Here is a 21789-nt window from a genome sequence, read left to right on the forward strand (position 1 = left end):
ATTTTAATATTATTCTATTTTTACTTGTATTTTTTCTTTCTTTCTCTTTGTATTTGTTATTTTTGCAGCATTTAAAAAAAACTTGAAATTGGCCCAAATCAGGTTTCCAGGTCCCAATCGTGCAGCGCCACCAGAAACCTGATATGGACCTGAAGTACAATTTGACCTTAAACTAAAGCACCTAAAGTCTACTAAAAAGTGAAACCAAGGTTTTTAACAATTGGACCTTTGACCTGGAGGAAACTGACAGACTTGCTGCCATTTCATTTGATCAAAATGTTCTGAAAGCCTTGCATCTTATCACAGAATGATGACTTTCACGTTTTCAGTTGTGGTGAGAGATTCACTGGAAGTGTTAATATAAAACTCATTACAGTTTCAGTTCCATTTCTCCTCTTTGGCTTTGAGGTTCCTGTTTATTTGGAAGCTGGTTAATCTTTTCATTTAATCATTTGCGTATGGGTGTGTGTGTGTGTGTGTGTGTGTGTGTGTGTGTGTGTGTGTGTGTGTGTGTATGTGTGTGTGTGTGTGTGTGTGTGTGTGTGTGTGTGTGAAGCCCAGCAGAGTCCCAGCAATAATAACCAAAGCAGAGCAGCAGCTGTAGAGTAAACAAGCTCCATTAAAATACCAGTTATATTAAAATGGTAATGATATGAATAAGAGGAACTGTAAACTGTAAACTCTGTAAATCATGTCACAATCCCAATAACCTTCAAGACATTCAGATTTTCCCGAAAGGGATTTTGGCTCTCACATCTTCCAATTACTACTTCCTACTACACACCCACACACAAACACCTTTTTTGGTTTGCGACACACCCAGCAACCTGGCATGCCTGGCATGCAGAGGCGGTCTAGGGATTCCCGATAAAGTGACATCATCTGAGGTCTTTGATCCAGGAGTCCCGATGACAGCTGTGTGAACATTCGCTCCACTTAAATGTGAGTTTCTCATTTGAACACAAACTGATCTTTACTGAAGGTGATGCAGGTTGATGATCAGCGAAAAAAGGAAATTGAGGATACTTCCTGCCAAACGGCCAATCAGTGAAAGTGCAGTGATTGGGGGACGGAGAGAAGAAGAAACAGAGAAAGAGAGAGAGGAGAGAGAGGAGAGAGAGAGACACGCGGGGAGGCATAGCAACAACAATGATAATAGCAATGGAAGTTTGATCAATGATATAACAGCAGGACAGGGCCTTCATCTCTACAGGACAACAAGAACCTGTGAGACAAGAGAGCACTGAGGTCCATCTGTGAGTCTCTGGTAAAAGGCTGTGAAGTGGGTCGATGGACCAACCCTGACACAGATGGAAGGCAAATAAGAAAAGTACTGAAGGACAATAACTTTGGAGGGCCGCACATAGTATTAGATGAGTGTCATTGCAGACGCTTGGTGCCATCTGCTGGAGCTGCAGAGGAAGATGAAACGACTGTAATCTGTGTCAGTAAGGACAGGAAAGTGTGTTTCTGCTGCAGGTGAACATACAGGCTAGTTTGCTGATCAGGTGAAAGCAGATGTCGGCTTCTCTCAAAGGCTCAGCGTCTGGGATGCCTACATTCTGACAATGTGGAGATATTTGATAGTATAGATAGAAACACACTGAAGCCCTTCGTGTGTATTGTCTGGATTTCTTTTTTATGAATCTGATGGAGTTGTCAAGACACTTACATGGTTTTGTTTTAGTTTACATTACAAGTTAGTTTGTGTCAGTCTCTCAATTGCTCCCCCCTCTGTAATGGTGGTAATGTAAGCCGCTTTGGATTCAAGCGTGTGCCAAATGCCGATAATGTAATGTACTTTTGCATGATGCAAATGGTTCATTTTCGGAAAGGAATGGGGCTTGATTGCATTCATCACGTCTAACTTACATGCTAGGGTGGCGGTGTCCATATCCACGACTTTTATAATTTGGTAATTAGGTTTTGAACAGACCTCTGGACTATGTTTCGGGCAAGTTTGGAGGGAATTGAAGGGACAATGCTTGAATTGATTCACTAGAGGTGTAGTAGTTAGTATGCAGGGATCAGATCACTCATGGAGTCATCAGTGAGTTTACTTCCTTCACTTAGTTACTCTAATAAACCTGATCCTCTTTCCTGATAGTTGATTATTAATCGCCAGTCATGCAGACTTCAGAATGCTTTGGTTCCCAAAGTGGGGTCCACAGAGGTATTGGGGGGGGGGGGGGTGACAAGAGAGAAAATCTGTTGAAGGCAGAAATGCTCAATCACAGTAAAAGTTACAGTATTACACCATTAGACCTTTCATAATTCCACTGTTATGGTGATTCGTTACTTTATTTTGTTAAATAATTAAGTGGCAGTTTTATGCATTGGGGCAAAAATATTTTCTTTTCTACAAAAGGGGGGCCCTGCAGAAAAAGTTTGGGAACCACTGTTGTAGTCTTGCGTCTCCATCAGGCTCCTGTAGGTGGCGTCCTGGTCCTCATGCTGCTCTGAGCCGCTGACTTCACACAGCAGACACCTTTTCTGTAATTTGGAGGATCAGTTCCAGATTGAGCAGCCAGAGCACAGGTCAAAGGTCATCATTATGCCACAGCTTGTGAAGCAGTAAACAACACCACTCGTCTTTTCTTGGATTTTATTTAGTCAATAGAAAAAGCTTTTAAGCTTTGACGGCAAATTTGCGGATGGAGTAGAGGAGCTCCTTCCTCTGCTGCTTCTTGGTCCTCAGACCCTCCTCATGCTTGTTGAGGCGGCGGCGCAGAGCTCGGGTCTTCTTGGGCCTCAGGTCCAGGGGCTTGTATTTCTTGCCCTGAAACCAAAGACGACATCATGGCGTCAGTAAACAGGTCAGAGTGCGGACAACAGAGAGGAGCCAGAAACCTCAATGTACAAGACCCCAGATGTGACGTTTAAAAAACATTCCTTGGTGCAGAGTGCATCAACAAAATACAAACATGTTTGAATGCATCTTTACTGCTTCACAGTCAAACATTTAACATGACACACACTGGCTGTGTGTGAATAAAGAGTAAGCTACATTTTAAACATGGTATAGTTCACAGCTTTCCAACATGGAGGCAGTTTACCAAGATGCCTTATTGGACACAATCTTCTGTCACCAATATAGAAATAGAATCCTATAAAAATAGGCTGATTTAACTAACATGGCTCAAATCTGTACATCTCTGCTCAGTTATTCACTCTTATTTCATTTGACCAGTCAACACCGGAAAGGAATAAAATTATTCCGGGTGGTCTTGTGTCTTACTGTGTCTTGTTACACTAAAAGATGAAATAACCATTAGATAAAGCTCGATGCCAGTTAAACTAATGTATGCAGCTTTTTAAACCCATATCACACAAACAGACTACTAACAGCTCACAGTGAGGGCAGATGGACATCAGGTCTCAGTCTTTTGGTAAGCAGTTGTTGAATCCTTCAGCATAATCAGCTCAACAATTATCATCACCGACCAGTGATGCCATGCAGAGGAGCCTGGAGCTACACATGTGTGTTATCGTCTCTTACCTTGTAGAACTTCCTCAAGTTCTCCTTCTGTGTCTGGTTGATGACAGTCAGGACTCTGGCGATGGATTTGCGGACAACGCGGCTACAGAGAACAAAACACTGGTTAACAAAAAATGACTTCAAACATGATCCAGACATAAGCCAGGCCCGCATACACACACGGTGCTTACATCTTGGAGAGCTTGGACGCGGCTCCCCCGGTCACTTTGGCAACGCGGAGCTGAGACAGTTCGTTCTTCAGGTCGTCCAGCTGCTTGAGCAGCTCTTCCTTCTTCTTGCCCCGCAGGTCTCTCGCCTTAATCTTGGCCTGGATGAGGACACAGCGATGAAAAGGCCGGCACGAGTCAGAACGGGGACAGATCTACACTCGGAAATGCTTTACTCACGACACTCCACAGTAACTAATAAACCTCTAACACCTGGCCAGTCTACATTACATTTACAAACGCATCGTCGGTCAAGAATTCGGCTAAATCTGGTTATTCTGCGCCATTTAATCAAGTCAAGTTATCGTCAAGCTCCGCGTCTCCATAGCGCTCGAGCGTGAGGTAGCTAGCACAGCGGCTAAACGGCTACAAGCTGCGCGTGCGACAGAGTAATTTTTATTTTACAAACTCGCATTTGCGTTTTGCTCATCAATACATACAGCCACGTGAACCTAAAGCGCTTATGGTTATGAATCTAACACGTAATGTGAGGTTTATAACGCTGAAACACGCAGAATTAAAGCTTTTTCCGGAGCAGCCGCGGGTCCTCACCATGTTCCCTCTCGCTGCCCTGTTGGAAAGGCCGGACGTACCGCGTGTTCAGCAAAAGTAGCTTCCGGAGAATTTCTTCTTCCTTCTCCAATGGCCGTCTTTAAATTACAAACAGCGCCACTGACAGGCGGAAAGCAACAATTGCAGCCGAAGCGTGACGTGAGGCTGCTTACACTTCGAGCTAACTTGGTGAGCAAAGATAATCATGGAATATTCAGAGAATGTTACGTGTAATTGTGTAAGTAAACTAGTCAGAAAATCGTAAAATAGTTTGAAAATAGGCACAATATGAATAAGAAAATACATAGTATTAAATAAAAAAAATTCACTTATTTTAGCGCATTGTAATGATTTTGAAATTGGTCAGCCATGGCCCATAGTTCATACTGTGATTAAAGGAGATAAGATAATCAACATTTGATGTGATTCCTAAAGCTGGAGCCATTGCAAAAACAGTAGTGACCTCTTGCCAACAAAAAGTGGCTTATCAGAACTTGAAGCCATTTTCTTTCCATTCAAAGCTCAAAGACAGATCAACAGAAGAACTTGAGGACAGGAGCATCTGAGTGCTCCAAACACTCACATTTTAATATAACAGATTTATTGCATCAATCCGGAATAAAATACTGTATATTCTGTCAACCGATAGGTAAAGGGATGGGCTTATTGTCAAACTGAGCCTCCCAGGCAGCGCCTTCTGCAAACCCGTGTGCTGTTGCCCACATAGTCTAACAAATCAAATTCAAATCAAAGAGGGAAGTCAGCAGAGAAAACATTGGGAATACCAAAACCTTTAAGAAAAAGAGCTGTTTAGAGCAGCTTGCTTTACAGCAGTGGTTCCCAAAGAGGGGTGCACAGAGGCATTGCAGCATGACAAGAGAAAATCTGTTGAAGGCAGAAATGCTCAATCACAGTAAAAGTTACAGTATTACACCATTAGACCTTTCATAATTCCACTGTTATGGTGATTCGTTACTTTATTTTGTGTAATAATAAGTTGCAGTTTTATGCATTGGGGCAAAAATATTTTCTTATCTACAAAAGGGGGGCCCTGCTGAAAAAGTTTGGGAACCACTGCTGTACAGTCTTGCGTCTCTATCAGGCTCCTGTAGGTGGCGTCCTGGTCCTCATGCTGCTCTGAGCCGCTGACTTCACACAGCAGACACCTTTTCTGTAATTTGGAGAATCAGTTCCAGATTGAGCAGCCAGAGCACAGGTTAAAGCTCATCATTATTTCACAGCTTGTGAAGCAGTAAACAACACCACTCGTCTTTCCTTGGATTTTAGATTTTATTTAGTCAATAAAAAAAGCTTTTAAACTTTGACGGCAAATTTGCGTATGGAGTAGAGGAGCTCCTTCCTCTGCTGCTTCTTCTTGGTCCTCAGACCCTCCTCGCGCTTGTTGAGGCGGCGGCGCAGAGCTCGGGTCTTCTTAAGCCTCAGGTCCAGGGGCTTGTATTTCTTGCCCTGAAACCAAAGACGACATCATGGCATCAGTTAACAGGTCAGAGTGCGGACAACAGAGAGGAGCCAGAAACCTCAATGTACAAGACCCCAGATGTGACGTTTAAAAAACTTTCGGTGGTGCAGAGTGTGTTAACTAAATAAACATGTTTGAATGCATCTTTACTGCTTTGCAGTCAAACATCTAACATGTCACACACTGGCTGTGTGAATAAAGAGTGAGCTGCATTTCAAACATGGTATAGTTCACAGCTTCCCAACATGGAGGCAGTTTACTGAGACGCCTTATTGAATCCAGTCTTCCGTCACCAATTAAGCAATAGAATCATTTTAAAAAGAGGCTCATTAAACTAACATGACAGATCTGTACGTCTCTGCTCAGTTATTCACTCTAATTTCATTTGACCAGTCAACACCGGAAAGGAATACAATTATTCCAGGTGGTCTTGTGTCTTACTTGATACACTGAAAGATGGAATAACCATTAGATAAGGCACGATATAGTTCACCTAATGTATGCAGCGTTTGAAACCCCTATCACACAAACGGACTACTAACACAGCTCAATGTGTACTAAGGGTCACAGTAGCAGATGGACAGATGGACATCAGGTCTCAGTCTTTTGGTAAGCAGTTGTTGAAGCCTTCAGCATAATCAGCTCAACAATTATCATCACCGACCAGCGATGCCATGCAGAGGAGCCCGGAGCTACACATGTGTGTGTGTTATCGTCTCTTACCTTGTAGAACTTCCTCAAGTTCTCCTTCTGTGTCTGGTTGGGACAGTTCGCTCTTCAGGTCGTCCAGCTGCTTGAGCAGCTCTTCCTTCTTTGGAAAGACCAGACTCACCGCGTGTTCAGAATAAGTAGCTTCTGGAGAATCTCTTCTTCTTTTTCCAATGGCCGTCTTTAAATTACAAACAGCGCCACTGACAGGCGGAAAGCAACAATTGCAGCCGAAGCGTGACGTGAAGCTGTTTACACTTCGAGCTAACCTGGTGAGCGATGATAATCATGAATTATTCAGAGAATGTTACGTGTAATTGTGTAAGTAAACTAGTCAGAAAATCGTAAAATAGTTTGTAAATATGCACAATATGAATAAGAAAATACATAGTATTAAATAAAAAACAGAGGTAGTGCAACTGTGAAACAATAAGGATGAATCGAACAAAAATAAAACAAATGATGCAGCCAAAAATCATGAAATCACTTATTTATTATCAATGAATGGTGGCAGCAATCATTAAATCATAAACAGCAAAATGCAGTAAATGGTAGTGATTGTACAGGATGATGCAGCAGAATAAACCAGGTTAAAAAGTGTATTGATTGATTCCTAAATTCTCATGGAGACAGTATAGTAACCAGTGGATCAGTCTGTGATCAGTAACTTTCTGAAGAGATTAATTTGCTGATGTGCCCCTCCTACTATTGCATAAGTATTTGACCTAAAATACAGTGTCCATTTCCCAGTTAGCAGACTAGTGTGCTTCTGCTTCATATCAGTAGAATGAATTAAAAAAAGTAGAAATATCAGGAAAGGAAGTACATTGTAAAAGGGCCTAGAAACATGTAGCAGAACTGAAAAAGTGACTAAGATCGCACAAAGGACAGTGACGGACTGAGTGACAAGCAAAGAATGAAAGAAGATGGGTCTGTGATGATGATAAATACTGCAACCGGTCACATCAAACCATTTACATCCACTGATTTATAAACTTCTCAAAGCATATGTACACATTTCATATATAAATAGACAATATGGAATGTACTTTCATTTACATCAGCAAAGGCAGGTAAAGGTAAAGCAAGTCCTCCAGTCAACACAATTTATTCACTTATTTTAGCGCATTGTAAGGATTTTGAAATTGGTCAGCCATGGCCCATAGTTCATACTGTGATTAAAGGAGATACGATAATCATCATTTGATTTGATTCCTAAAGCTGGAGCCATCGCAAAAACAGTAGTGACCTCCTGCCAACAAAAAAGTGGCTTATCAGAATTGGTAGCCATTTTCTTTCCACTCAAAGCTCAAACAGATCAACAGAAGAACTTGAGTACAGGAGCATCTGAGGGCTCCGAACCCTCACATTTTAATATTACACAGATTTATTGCATCAATCCGGAATAAAATACTGTATATTCTGTCAACCGATGGGTAAAGGGATGGACTTATTGTCAAACTGAGACTCCAAGGCAGTGCCTATCTGCAAACCTGTGTGCTGTTGCCCACATAGTCTAACAAATCAAATTCAAATCAAAGAGGGAAGTCAGCAGAGAAAACGCTGGGAATAACGAAACCATTAAGAAAAGGAGCTGTTTAGAGCAGCTTGTACTGAAGTTTCATGATACAGTTGAAAGTCAGGATGTCATTAAAATGACACTTCTTCATTTCAAAGGCCTCAGAGATAAAAAAAACAAAACAAAAACAAAAAAAGGTCCTTCAGGGGCAGAGGCTGTTCTCATTTCAGTTCACATCCTTCCACAGCCACGATCGATCACTGCATGGCAACACCTCCCAGGTTCAAATTGATCTTCTGACTGGAAGGTTCATATAAATTATATAAGTAAAACCCAAATCAGCCACCAATACAAACAGCAGAGAACAACAAGAATGAAATGAGTCAAATCTGTTTTGCACACTTGCAAAGTTTGAAAAGCATTTTCCCAAGCACCCGTCCAGTCACTCTGCTTCTCTCCATTGTTGCATCTCATTTCCGTACATGCCAACGCTGGCTGTTTGCTGGTCACACTGGCTAGAAAACAACAGATCAACCGCGTAAAGGAAACTTCAACTCCAGTGTGAATGCAGTCGATTTCAGTTACAACTTCAGGTTAAAAGCCAGTCTGCCGCTTGACATGAGAATAATGTCATTTAATGAATAGACCTATATCCCTCAGAGTTACTGTGCAGCCCCTAAGTCCCCACAGAGCAGAAAACAACAGTCCATCCTCCACAGAGAGGAGCCAAACTGGGGGAGTCTGTGTGAAGCTTAAAGCTGGAGGCTGTTCAGTGACGGGAGCCATGCAGGAAGATCTTCTCCCTTACAGCTCTTTCTCTCCATCACTTCAGTTCTCTCTGCTGCCCATCAGCTCCAGGGAGCTGAACTGCCTGAGACTGAGGGTCGAATGGTGCCCTTAGGAGAAGGCTTGGATCCAAACCAGGACATCTAGAACATCAAAAAACAAAGCAATTACAACACATTTCACCCACATCACTTTGGATGTCGATTCCTGACAGGCTTGGGACAACTCAAGCACTTCCAGTCCAGGCGCTGTGGCAAATCAGTACCCAAGGGAAAGCTAACTGCACCCGTTATAGAGTAAGAAAAGCTGTTGGAATAATTTGTATTCAATCCCAGATAACCTATTTAAGATCAGTCTCTACACTCGAGGTTAGGAGAAGCGCTGCAATGGTGACCTGGTGCAAAGAAAATGGTCAACTACAAAACAAACTTACTGCACATGGGGAGTGTTAACAGACCAACCTTATATTCCAGAGTTTGTTTCAGCATGTCCTCCTCATCCCGAGTGAAGTTCAGCAACACAGACACGGCTCGTATCAGCTGGAACGCCTGACAGAAAAACACACCACAAATATCTGGTATCAGCCAAATGAGCATCGATGACCACAAACTCCCCCTCGACCCAGATCCCACCGACAAACACAACCTCCTTGGCTCCTCTTACCTCAGCCTCTCTGGATGACATAAACTTGAGGACTACATGTTTCAGATACTCAAAGTTGATTTCTCTGGAGTCGTTGAGGTCTGATGTGTTGGTCACGGTGGTTTTGGAGGTGGGGGGGCTTAGACTGAATGATGGCAGGGGGTCCGGACAAACCGCCTCCTGCTTTTCTACTCGGCTTTCTGCTAGTTTGTCTTTCCCCTCGGCTTCTGGCTCAGCCTTTAACTTCTGCAGGGCACAAATAAAACAACAGACATTGTAGAATATTATGAAATCATTCAGATTCATCCACTCAACTTCACTTCCCATTAAATTGGGCAATGAGAGTATGAGAAGTTAACGCAAGATGTAAACAGGGCCGGTGTCTCACCAATTCCTTCTGCAGAGTCCTCTTCAGCTCTGCCAGTCTCTGCTGCAGCTGCTTGATGGTCTGCAGAACAACACAAAGTCCCTCATCATACACACACATGAACTCAATACTAAGAGTATAAAAGCAAGGACATCAAAGACTTGTAGGGGGAATGAAACGTGGTCTGACCCTGGTTTTGTCACTGAGCTGCTGCTCCAACTCTCTGTTTAGCTTCTGAATGTGGTCCAGATCATCCACTGTCACACTGCCATTCTGACCCTCTTCACACACGTCGGGGGCGTGTAGCTGCTCCGTCAGGGTTTCCACCTCCACTTCCAGGTAGGAGATCTGAACAACACACAAACCATTCATTCATTAGCTCACGGTGCGAGGTCAACATTATCTTGGATGGTGAAAAATAGAAATGATTGCTTTGTTAATGACATGATGCATTATGTGATGAGTACAATGTCCACTAGTTGAGGAAATTAATGCAGTAGGATTACACAATATATAACTTACATGCCTTTATTTGTAGCACGTTGAACACTTATTTGTCAATTAAGTTCCAAAACATTTCCAGAACCAACAACCTGATTTCCATGATTCAATTTCCTGTCTGATCATTTATACTTTTTTAGCCATAGTTGATAGATTTCAGTAGATAACAAGGCATTATTACATGTGTAATGTGTTTTTGAGTGTGTGTGTGTGTGCGTGCTGACCCGGGCCTGGCAACCGTCCATCTGTTGTGTTTGGCTGAGTAGTTCCTCCCTCAGGTTCCTCAGCTCAGAGTCTTTGTCCAGCTCCGTCTGCTCCAGCTTGGCCCGCTGTTGCTCAGCCTCATCCTGCAGCTGGACCACAGACGTCTGCCGCCTCTGTAGCTCTAACACATGCATGTGCACACAAAAACATAAACGTAAACACACACAGACATACACACCATCCCCAAAATCTCCATTAGAAAAGAAATTCCATAAACATTTTTGAACCACAATATTAAAAAAATCGTGAAAAACTGAACTTATAAAACTTATAACTTACTTTGCATATCAAACAAATTTGTGGTTTTTAAATTTCAGGTGACAGAAATGTTCTTGAATAGATTTAAAGGTGTGTGTACCACTGTGAAGCGTTTTGACGTCTTCCTCTTTCGACACTAGCTGCTCAGTGAGGTCGGTCAGTTCCTGCCGTGTGGTCTGGAGAGATGTTGTGAGCTGCGCAACCTAAGATGAAGCACAAAAGCAACATTTTTCACAGAACCCCCTCTACAATGACCAACACTGTCACAGACCATGTACAGTATCATCAAGCTGGTAGGCGAATTAATGGAGACTGAAGTGATGCAACAAATTAGAATTTCTGCTGTGATTGACTGGTGATCTTACACTTTGCTCCACAGAGAGAAAACTCATCGCAGGACTGACAGGAAACATGCTTTGAATTTCCTTTGTCTGCCTGGCATAATAACTGTTTAATGTCATCTATAAATACTGGTCCAGTGTACTGAATGACAGGTCTGCTTCTACAGCTGGTTCTGTTTATGTCTGAGTAGAGCGATACTCTTTCTGATGCACTAATGTTTGTACTATTTTAATTACTGTGTTTTTTCTGGGAGAGGAGCAAAGTAACAGCCTCCCAGTCAAACCTGGGAGCTGTAGAAACTAGATTGTTGTTATGGTGTAATCATGTATGTCCTGTTACCTACAGACCTGTGTCTGCAGCTCCTCCTTCTGTCGTCTGCTTTCTTCCAGCGCTTTAGCGATTTCAGTGCTCACCATCTGCCGGCTGTTCAGCTCCACCTGTAGGGGAACGCCCAGAGAGGAAGTGAAGACAACAAATATACTGCACCTTCCTCTGTGAAGGACATAAGGTCATAAAAATGATGCGTACCATTACTGTGACAGAATATACTGCAACTAGGAAATATATATTGTTCTAGATTGTACAGGTGTATCTAATAAGGTTCCCCCTGAAAATAGGTCACCATTTCTCTCAGTAAATATAATTCTAAAGGTGCTATTGACATGAATCAATAGCACCCTATAGCTGCTGTATATAGGGTCTGACCAACCCATTTTCATTTTATTCTTCAATTTTTATATAATTTACTGCTGAGTGTGTGAGAATAAGTACTATTCAGAAATAGTGACTTTCATTATATGAGTGATCTGTGTCGATTCGGAATGAAACCAAATCAAATGTTCCGACCTTGCATTGGTCCAGCTCTTCTGTCTGTTGCGTCAGAGTGGCGTTCAGCTTCTCATTCTGCTGCTCCAAATCATTCTACCACACAGCAAGGAAGAGAGAATATTAGTCAAAGCTGGCCGAAGCCTAAAGTCACGACAGACTCTTCTCACCTCTGTCAAAATCTCACATGACACTACTACCATGGTGGGCAGATCTGTTTAGCTGCGATGGCATCCATCACTCCTTTATGTGATTTCTCAGGTTCAAATAGGCTGAGGATCCTCTAAGCTTCATTACATTACATTACATTACGATCATTTGGAAGACGCTTTTATCCAAAGCGACCTACATTACATTACCACCCTTCGCAGAGGGTTCGGTGCCTTGCTCAGGGGCACCTGGACAGGGACTCGAACTGGCGACCCTCCGGTTCCCAAGCGGAAGCTCTACCCACTGAGCTACTGCCTCCATCAGGTGCACTAAAACTTAACTAATCTATGACAAATGAAACAATAGAGGTGGAACTCACCAGTTTCCCCTGTAGTGTGTGTGTGAGTGTCTGCAAGGAGGCGGTGGTTTCCTCCATTCTAGTCGCTCTCTCCTGACTCTGCTGTTCCAATAAGCACACCTGCTGGTCCAGGAATGCCTTCTCTGCAGTCCACTCTCCTTGCTGAGCAACACATAAAAATGTCCATTTAAATATAAATCAAGTTTTTAAATTAAAGAGCGCGACTCTGGCTCACGCATTTTTGGCTCTAAACCTTTCTATGCTCCTGTAACTCCTCACCAGCTTCATCATGTGCTGCTGTTTGTCTTTCATCTGCGACTCTGCATTCCTTAATTTCTCACCACTCTCGCCAACCTGCTGCTCCAGTTTGGCTATCTGAAATAGAAAGAATGCAATGACGACTTCCACACTTCCACACTGAGCGACACCGACAACATAAAAGATCATGAAACATTGTGGAAAAACTGCTGTACTTGTGCGTCTGTTCTTTCTCTGTAGGCTCGTGAGGAGTCGTCTTTGTGTCTGAGTAGAGTCTGCAGCTCAGTGATGGTGCAGCTCATTCTGGAAACCTGAACACAGAAATGAAAGAAACAAACTTGAGGGATTGAGGGAGGGCCAATGCATGGAGGATTTCCACCTTAAATAAACGATTTAAATCTGTAGCTGTTAGACCACAACATGTAATTAACAGTGTTGCATAGACCTACAAAGGTTTTATGAGAAAATCTCTTTCTGTAATAGTTTGTTTTTGCGGCCTGTAATAGAAATTGTGATTTCTCGTATTACGGTTCATGTTACCTGTGCCTCCAGAGGGCTGAGAGCATCAGCGTGGTTTGTCCGAACAAGCAGCAGCTCAGCTTGGGCCTCTTCCAGACTTTGCTCCAGGTTACACTTCTGAAAGGTCAACAGAAGCATTGCCAAAGCTGTTTCTGTTCCCAACATTCAACATACTGAACATCATGTCCTCTTAACACAGCTGACAGTGATTACAGGCGTCTCATATATTTGTGCTGTATAAGCTTTGTGTACATGCATGCTTGTATCAGATTTCAGCTTCCATTAGATGATTTAATAGACTTATTTGGAAAGAGGTGTTTAGGTTTTTAGGTTTTGTTGCTCACCTCTTGTAGGAGCTCCTGTAGATGCTCATCCTGGCTCAGGTTCCCCTGCAAACGTCTCTCCAGTGAGGTCACCTTCCTTTGAAGGTCCGCCAACAAGCGATCTTTGTCCTCCGTCGCCACAGCAGCCTGAAGTCAAGAACAGGTCAGTAAAGAGGGAGGAAGCGTACTGAATCCAAACTGGTTGTAAATCTTCCTCTTTTTCAAACCAGGACTCCCACCACAGACCTGACAACATTTCTTTCACAACTTTCAAGTCTTAGAGCAAGAGGAGCATTTTTCTCATTGTTTGTCTAAAAGGCTAAAGGCTATAGAGATATTTGAAACAAATGGATAAACTTGTTCTTCAATCTTCCTGTAATGTTTGTTTTGGGCTTTATATGTTATTTGTATACAGATATAAATGTATGTATGTATCCACATCGAGCATTCTGACCTTCTGCTGTTGCAACTTCAGAGCGTCGTGTTCGGTCTGTGAGTCCTGCAGGGACTTCTCCAGAGATGAAACGATATTCTGAGACTGAAACACAAAGTTCATTGATAAATTATCAATGAAAAAACTGTTCACTTCTAATAACTCTGCGGTGCTAATACAAGGATGAGTATGAATCAGTTGCATGTGTTCCACAACCAACCTTCTGGAAGTCTTCAGAAACCTGCTGGATGACCGTCTGCAGCTCCAGGCTTTGTCTCTCCAGCTCACATATTTTCTTCTCTGCTTCGTCTCTAAGCAGCAGCAGCTCCTCTCTGCACACAATCACATGCATGTACAGATTTAAGAACGAAACCATGACTACTGATCAACTGAGATGAACCATAGGAAGAGGAATTAAATGTTTCTTCCCAAAATATATGTATAAGAATTTGTTGTTGTTTCAAGTTTAATTTCTCTTTTAGCCTTCCCATCATATTAGTTAGAATGTTACTGGTAGGTTTCCCTTACTCTTGTAATAATATCTCTTTGGATCTACATAAATCTCACAGCTAGGTCACCTGTCTATTTCCAGCTCAGCGTTGACTCTGCAGCTTTCTTCCTGCTCCTTTTGCAGAGTGCGGAGTTTGCCCTGAGTGTCAGAAAGCCCTCGCCTTGCTGTCTGAACTTCAGCATCTTTCTGCTGGAGCTGTCGCTCTTGCTGGCTCAGCTGCTCCTCCTTCCTCAGCAACTGTCACACACAACAATATTGATGAAACACAGAGCATGTGCAATGTTATGCCTTTCTACACGAAAGCAGTTCATGATATCTAAATGTCAACTGATGCCTGCATAAAACAGAAACCCCCTGACAATTAATGCAGTGGGAACGGAAAGTATTCAGAACCCTTCTATTTCTGCTCATTCGATTGTTCTGTAGATATAATTTAAATGGATAATAATGTGTTTATACCATGTGTTTGAGTTTTGCGAGCTCCTGCTGCTGAAACCCATCCAGTTCGTCCTTGTCATCCCGTTTCTGGAAGAGTGCCAAACTCTGCTCTGTCATCTCCTCTAAATGGCCTGACAGGGCAGTCTTCTCCTGCAGGCACAGGTTGTTACTTTAAGACGACATGCACCCCACTTTCAACAGTGCTACTACTGTCTGCTTAAGACTTCATTTAGAATTACTGAAGGGTTTCATTGTTTAAAAAAACAAACAAAACTATCAACAATAAGTAAAAGTACAAATAAAAGCTCCTCGGCTAGCCTCATCTTCAAATGTCCCCATCTGCCTCTTAACTGAGTGAGAGGACAATTTCATACTGATTTTCAAGATAAACACATGATGAACCCGTACCTTTTCCAGGGCTGCAGTTTTCTCAATCCATTCCTGCAGGCAAAGAATTAAAGAATTACTACAGAAGCCAACAACAACACTGCCGTGTGTCAGGTTGCGCGGCGTTTACCTGATCCTTCCTGTCGAGTGCTAAAGCCATTCCCTCTGCCATTTTGGCCGAGTTGGCCTGGTGAGATTCACTCTGGTCTTGAAGTTTCTTTATGGATGCTGGGCAGTGCAAGTGACGGAGAGGGAAAAAAGAAAAAGAAAGACAGAAACCACAAAGAACAGTTTGTATAACACAGAGCAAAGCAGGAATAATTATCTGGGCGGTGCTGTGAGAAGCTGTGAAAGGTTAAGAGTCGGATTAAAAAAGTTGTACTGATAGAAAGAAAGTCAAGCAAAGACGAGCGATGCAACGGACAAAGACCTACATGTCATTTGTAAACATGTAATATTTGTGCGATTAAAGAAAAATCCACCCTTAAATACTGGAAAAAAAACAAGAATGAGTTAGTGTCTCCTTGTGCCTCGGTGGATTATACACAGAGTTTTAGATTTCAAGTGCAGAAGAGGAGATTTGGCCCAATGGTGGTAATGGAAGGTCAATGGTCATACAACATTCATCACTTGGAAACTAAGAAGTAGTAGAGTAGAGTTTATACCCAATTTAAAAGCAAGTAGTTGTGATGCCCGCTCGCCATCCATAGGCTGCAACCCAAACTAGTCAATGAGAAGTGTTTTTCCTTACGACCTGGATATCCAAGTGACATCATCGACAAGTGTGATCAGAGCCCAAAGTAAGGTTCAAGTGCCCGTATACTCAACAGGTGGACTCTGGTGAGGCTCTGTACCAAAATACAATTCATAGGGTTTGTACTTATTTGCCAATTAAATTCACAATCCTTTCCAATTCTTTCTGTACAGTACTAAGCTAATTATGATTGTGATGAAGATTTAGATTCAGCGTCTGTGAGGGATGGATGTCTGTGATACAATGCATGCCAATCCACCGTATTGTTATTGAGATATGTCAGCCCGGACCAAAGTAGTGGACCGAATGACAGGAATTACATCGTGCAAGGAGAAATCCATCATCAGTAAACCCAACAGACAAGTTTGACTCGTTATCCAGCTGAATGTAAGGAGTGTGTAACGCCTGCATGAGGGTCTGAGGGTGGATTTTTGTTTGATTTAAAAGAAAAAACATCCAGCACTTCCAGAGTGAACGTCTAAAGTCCAAGAGATCAGCGTCTATATTCAAATGATCGTGAGAGGAAATGAAGGTGCTAGGTGACAGGAATCACAGCCAACAGTAAAAGGAGAGAGAGGAAGCTCAGAGAGGGAAGGGAAGAGAGAGGTACGTACAATCCTGATGCTTTTCTAATGCAATTTCAAGCTTGTCCTTGGTCTTCTGCATAATTCGTAGCTGCTCAGCGTAGTCTAGTGTCAGAAAGTAAAGGGATGTATGGGGAACCAACAATACACACAAAAACAAACACGCACACACGGAAACACCAACACACACACACACACAAAAGAAAGAAGGGTCGGGTTGGTGATGGTAAAGAGAAAGTGAACAAAGGAGAGGGACAACACAAAAGGGAAAACATGAGAAATAATGGAAAGTAAGACAACGAAAGGTTTTCTTACACGACGGAAAACCACGTTGGTTGAAAGGCTGCGAGAGAATGTGCAACCTTTAACCTTTAATACAGATTCAAAATCACATACGGAACCTAGGAGTAGGAGTTCTCACAGGCAAAACAACAACCTGAAACTTCACAGGGTTGAAATCATACGTCATCAATCGTTACTTTCAGGCCTTGGTGATCACGTTTACAGTTGGCACTTGGTTCTTACATCTTGGATGGGCTGGGTAGGATTCCCTCCCCAACCCCAGAACGTGTCCTACCTGATAGTTTGGCCTCCAGCTTCCGAATCTGATCGTTCCTCCTGAGGAGCTGAGCGGGCAGGTCGTCTCTGGAGCTACTGCCATCGGAGGCCTGGAGACACACACACAAACACACAAGATCATGTAGCTCTGATCAATATTCAGCCTTGGTTTTCACTGTGGCATACCATCACACTGTTAAACTGAAAGCCTTTCAGTGGTGCTCTAAGGTTATTTCATCACACAACGCTTTTGTGCCATATCCGTGCCAGAGGGTCATCAAGTGGACCCACAGGTCTCCCATGATCCTGACCTCCATTCTGCCATGCTACCCCATCTCTCTCTCTCTCTGTACACTGGCACAATTTACTATAATGCATTTTGTACTTGGCAAGAAATTGGCCGGAAAAGGAATCATGCCGAAGGAATCACGCAGTCGCCAGCCACTTTGACTATGCTTAATAATTTAGCCAAGTGCAACCGATACGACACGGCAGCCTTAGGAGTTCAGCTTCCTGTGGGATTAAATCAACTCTGTTCGCTTAAAATAAAAGCAACTTTACCAAAGATATGGAAATTCTTAACAACAATGAAGACATTTCTCTTTACATCTAAGAAGCCAAAACGGAACCATGTCACAGGAAAAGCACCGGGACAAACACAAAATAAGAGACACTGACGGTGAACAGGGCTTCATGTTACACTTCTTAGTCTCAGGCTAAGAAACAGAATCTCCTTCCCATGTCTACGCAAGACAAAAGATACCTCCTCAGATTCAGTACAAGGTTTAATTGGTTACAATAAAAATGCCAATCATGCCTACTACTGATTACAATCTGACTCAGAGTTCCTTTCGTGACCATGGTGTAAAAATCCAAGACTTTTTCTGCCTCACCTGATTCTGAGGGTCTCCAGAAAACTAGTCTTTAATGTCTAGACAATACAAATTGAATACAAACCCTGAGCCTGATCAGGTGCATTCAATTCATTCATGAAACTCGCCCATCTCTCCTTGCAGTGAGACTAGGGCAGGCTTGTGGAGTCACACAGAACTCAACAGACAGAAACTGTGGAGCTGAGAAGCTGATAGTTGGAGTCTGTAATGCCTCTAGCCATCCTTGTGTATGTGTAAGCTCTGGAAAACCTAGAGGCTCTGAAGCGGTCAAAGGTGGTATTTCAAATCAATTAAACTACTGCCGTTTGATTGCTTTTCTTCTATTTATTCATCACATTGTGCCATTTATTCTTGTGTGAAAATCACACAAGAATAAATGGCACAATGTGAGATACAACCTTGAGCGTCTCTTGGTTCGGAAGCAATGTAGCACAGAGACACGTGGCTCTCTGGGGCTCAATTACACAGGAGAGAGGCTGTGAAAGGCTCTTATCCAGCCACAGACGACATCACTAATGCAGCTGGATAGAGGCCAGAAGCATCAACAGGAGAAGCCAGAGAGTCTCCACTACTCTCTCCAGGACTATAACACTGAGCCAATAGCCAGTGTGACAGAAATCAAACCCTTAAGACTTAACACATTGTCAGGTATTGCTCTATTTCCAGTGAATATACCTCATTCAAGTGATCAGGTGAGCGTACAGCAGGGGGAGATCTGGAGTATAAGCAGTAATGCGGTCATCTAAACAAACTCTTGCAATGAAAGGAGGATGGAGGATGTTTTCAAATATTTATTTAAGGTTCAGATTAGGGCTAGGTTTTCCTCCCTGGTGTGTGTTATAGTGTATTCAAACCCACAGGTATGAAGATGACAGCTCTATTTTACTGGCTCAAATAAAGTTTATTCATTATTGGATGATTGACTGGAGCCATTACAGTCATAAAAGTTGTTTCAGAGTGCAAAAAAGAACATTAAGGAAAATTCTACAGGGCACATTGGGAAATTTTGGGAAAATCTATTGAGGATATGTTGATTTGTTGAATCAAATCTAATCTGATATCCCTTGGAGAACCAATCGTTATGTAAAAATATTGTGAACACAGATTAGACCAATTTATTATAGATACACATGGATTATCCCTTATGTCAATGTTGTGTCATCAAGCAGAAAATGTTTTTTTTTAATGCACAACTAAAGAAACATCAATAAACTTCCACAGTACTTTTAAAACAAACACTCAGCTGTGCTACAAAGACAAAATGACATTAAGAACACAATACAAATATGCAGAAACATTTGAATTGAACATGATCCAGTTCACCAAACACATGAAGCCTTCAAGGGTGTTTAGTTTCATGAAATAAAGACAGAATGTAAATATATTTCAATATTGAGCATCTGATTTAAGTTTAAAATATGCAAATCTACAAATATGTATTGGTAAGACTACCTGAATTATTAATTTAGCAAATGTTCTTAATGTTCCCATCCCTGTGTGTGGAACAGCAACTAGAATGTTTCCCTATTAAGTATTAAGTAATTACTTCCACTATGATATATTCCACACACACACACACACACACACACACACACACACACACACACACACACACACACACACACACACACACACACACACACACACACACACACACACACACACACACACACGTATTTGGGTGGTGCCTGTTGAAAAATTCACGATGTACTCACAAAGTCATCCCCTGAGTCTGCGCCCATGGAGGTGATGGACTCCCTGCTGATGGTGCGCGGGATACGGACACCACTTCTCGGTGCTGTGGCCACTTCTTCTGCAATCTTCTTTTTCAACTTGGCAAACATCTCTGTCCTTTCACTTTCTCTCTCTTTTGATTTTTGAACAGTTTGTGGAGTGAAAGTCACACCATATGAAGCCTCAGGAGGTTCACGGCTTTGTTCTGGGAGCTGAAACAGAGCTGTGTCGTCGTGCAGCCTTGCTCAATGGAGCCGCGCGTTGATGATAATTCCATTCTGATACATCTGAGAAAAGAAAAAGAAAAGTAATTAAAATGTCAGCACAGACGACAATGTCAATCAGTGAATCAGCTTTTTGACATGAATGACTTCCTGGTAACACCGGCTACAAATGGCCTGTTAGTCTACCGTCGTAAGCAGTTTGTTAGTCTCTTACTTTTTGAACCAGCCAATGATTTTGATCTTATTTGCCTTATCAAAACCATCTAATAACCTTTTGAGGGCTCCATTAGTAGGTACACCAGCCCCCCAGGTTTGAGCACTGGGTTGGGGTTTGGGTTAGGGCATTTCCACTTCTGACATCAACTATAGTCCAAGAAAATAGCGACAATCCGCTCTTATCCAAGTTCATAGTCGAATCCGTCTCATCAGCTGGGTTAGCATTGTCACATCTGACAAGCTAAACACATCAGCTAAGTTAGCTCAATATGTGTTTCAGTGTAAAGGTTGTTTTTGAGTCCGATTATAAATGTTTATTCCATTAGAAAGTGTACAAATAAACTGACATGTGACGGTTTGTAACTGAAATGGGTTTTTCTGGTCACAACAATGAGAGCTAATCTGACACCACCGACTGATGTTAGCTCTCGTTAGCTTGCTGTCTGAATTGACCGTTTACTTACCAGGCTAACGTCGACTAGAACTCCTTGTTGATCATGGTTCAGCGACTCTGCATTCACCTTTGCTCCGTTTGGACTCGGCGGACACTGGACTCGCCCGCCTGTGAACGGCTAGTTCTGTTCAACTGACAAGATAGCTTATTGCTAATTGATAAGCTACACGTAACCAACCCTAGCCAGATGACTGGTGACGTTGCATTTGCGCCTCTGCTCATTGGTCAGAAATATCGAGAGGCGTGTGAAGCGAACACAGCGAAGCGAGATACTTCATGTACGCTTACTTCCGTTTTTGCCTACTAGCGTAGTTGTCTGAACCCTGACCTGAGTTATGGCAAGCTAACCCAAAATATTTAATTAATAAATTAATTTAAGACATCTTTTAAACTATATAATGATAAACCATGCTTACGTGCAAGTGTAGAGGAGGAAGATAGAAGATCTCAACATGTGGGCTTCAACCTTGTCTATATATGCTGTGATAGTAACAAGCGAAAGGGATATGAAAATGTGAAAGTATGATCGGCAAGAAGAGGAAACTGTGAAGTGAAAAAAGTGAAGTGAATAATATGGGCCATCTTGCATAATAATACAATCTGTGCCCAGACATGAAAACAGGTTAGTGCAAGACGTTAATGTTTTTTTTTTTTACAATGAATCCCATTCAGAATGCACATGGATTACATACATTAATGCGGTCTAACTTCAGTTTCATTCACAGTACATGGCTTATGCAAATTCCACTTTTAGTCAGATCCAATTAATAGAATATTATATTAGAATCAAATCAATGCAATATCCTCTTATTCTCACACGCCTTCTAGTATGACAGTATGGCTCCATTTACACATAACATTAAAATGTGATCTCTGTACCTGGTGATAGTAACAAGGCACAAGACGACCCAGTAAAACTGAACAAAGTTTAGGGGTTATTATGAGCTATGTTGATAAACAGATAAAGCTAGGAGTAGTATATACATTCGTTGTCTATTCTTTTTATATCTACAAAGCACAACATTTATGTGTAATGAATGTGATAG

The 21789-nt window shown here is 42.2% G+C and overlaps 2 protein-coding genes across 3 annotated transcripts; both read right to left on the bottom strand.

Annotated features, from left to right (window-relative positions):
- Nucleotides 1-2591: 2591 nt before the first annotated feature.
- Nucleotides 2592-4348, bottom strand: rpl35 (ribosomal protein L35). The gene is made up of 4 exons (XM_076149491.1): nucleotides 4258-4348; nucleotides 3670-3806; nucleotides 3500-3581; nucleotides 2592-2779 (listed from the first exon to the last, which is right to left on the bottom strand). Exons 1-4 carry the CDS (start codon nucleotides 4258-4260, stop codon nucleotides 2630-2632), a joined length of 372 nt encoding a protein of 123 aa, XP_076005606.1. The 5' UTR covers nucleotides 4261-4348; the 3' UTR covers nucleotides 2592-2629.
- Nucleotides 4349-6927: 2579 nt separating this feature from the next.
- Nucleotides 6928-20965, bottom strand: golga1 (golgin A1). 2 transcript variants are annotated; one of them, XM_076149452.1, is made up of 24 exons: nucleotides 20754-20965; nucleotides 19831-20136; nucleotides 17242-17332; nucleotides 16695-16769; nucleotides 15457-15554; nucleotides 15348-15380; nucleotides 14961-15089; nucleotides 14569-14738; nucleotides 14211-14322; nucleotides 14012-14095; nucleotides 13579-13704; nucleotides 13256-13351; nucleotides 12931-13026; nucleotides 12737-12832; nucleotides 12479-12619; nucleotides 11971-12045; nucleotides 11472-11561; nucleotides 10883-10985; nucleotides 10485-10645; nucleotides 9949-10107; nucleotides 9781-9840; nucleotides 9414-9638; nucleotides 9212-9298; nucleotides 6928-8893 (listed from the first exon to the last, which is right to left on the bottom strand). In XM_076149452.1, exons 2-24 carry the CDS (start codon nucleotides 19957-19959, stop codon nucleotides 8813-8815), a joined length of 2517 nt encoding a protein of 838 aa, XP_076005567.1. In that variant the 5' UTR covers nucleotides 19960-20136; nucleotides 20754-20965; the 3' UTR covers nucleotides 6928-8812. The 2 variants fall into 2 exon arrangements, with proteins under 2 accessions (XP_076005567.1, XP_076005568.1); XM_076149453.1 differs by lacking the exon at nucleotides 16695-16769.
- Between the last annotated feature and the right edge of the window lie 824 nt (nucleotides 20966-21789).

Source organism: Genypterus blacodes, unplaced genomic scaffold, assembly GCF_046128005.1.
Source record: "Genypterus blacodes isolate CSIRO-AG114 ecotype Tasmania unplaced genomic scaffold, CSIRO-AGI_Gbla_v1 ptg000045l_1, whole genome shotgun sequence".
In the NCBI taxonomy this organism is placed as follows: Eukaryota; Metazoa; Chordata; class Actinopteri; order Ophidiiformes; family Ophidiidae; genus Genypterus; species Genypterus blacodes.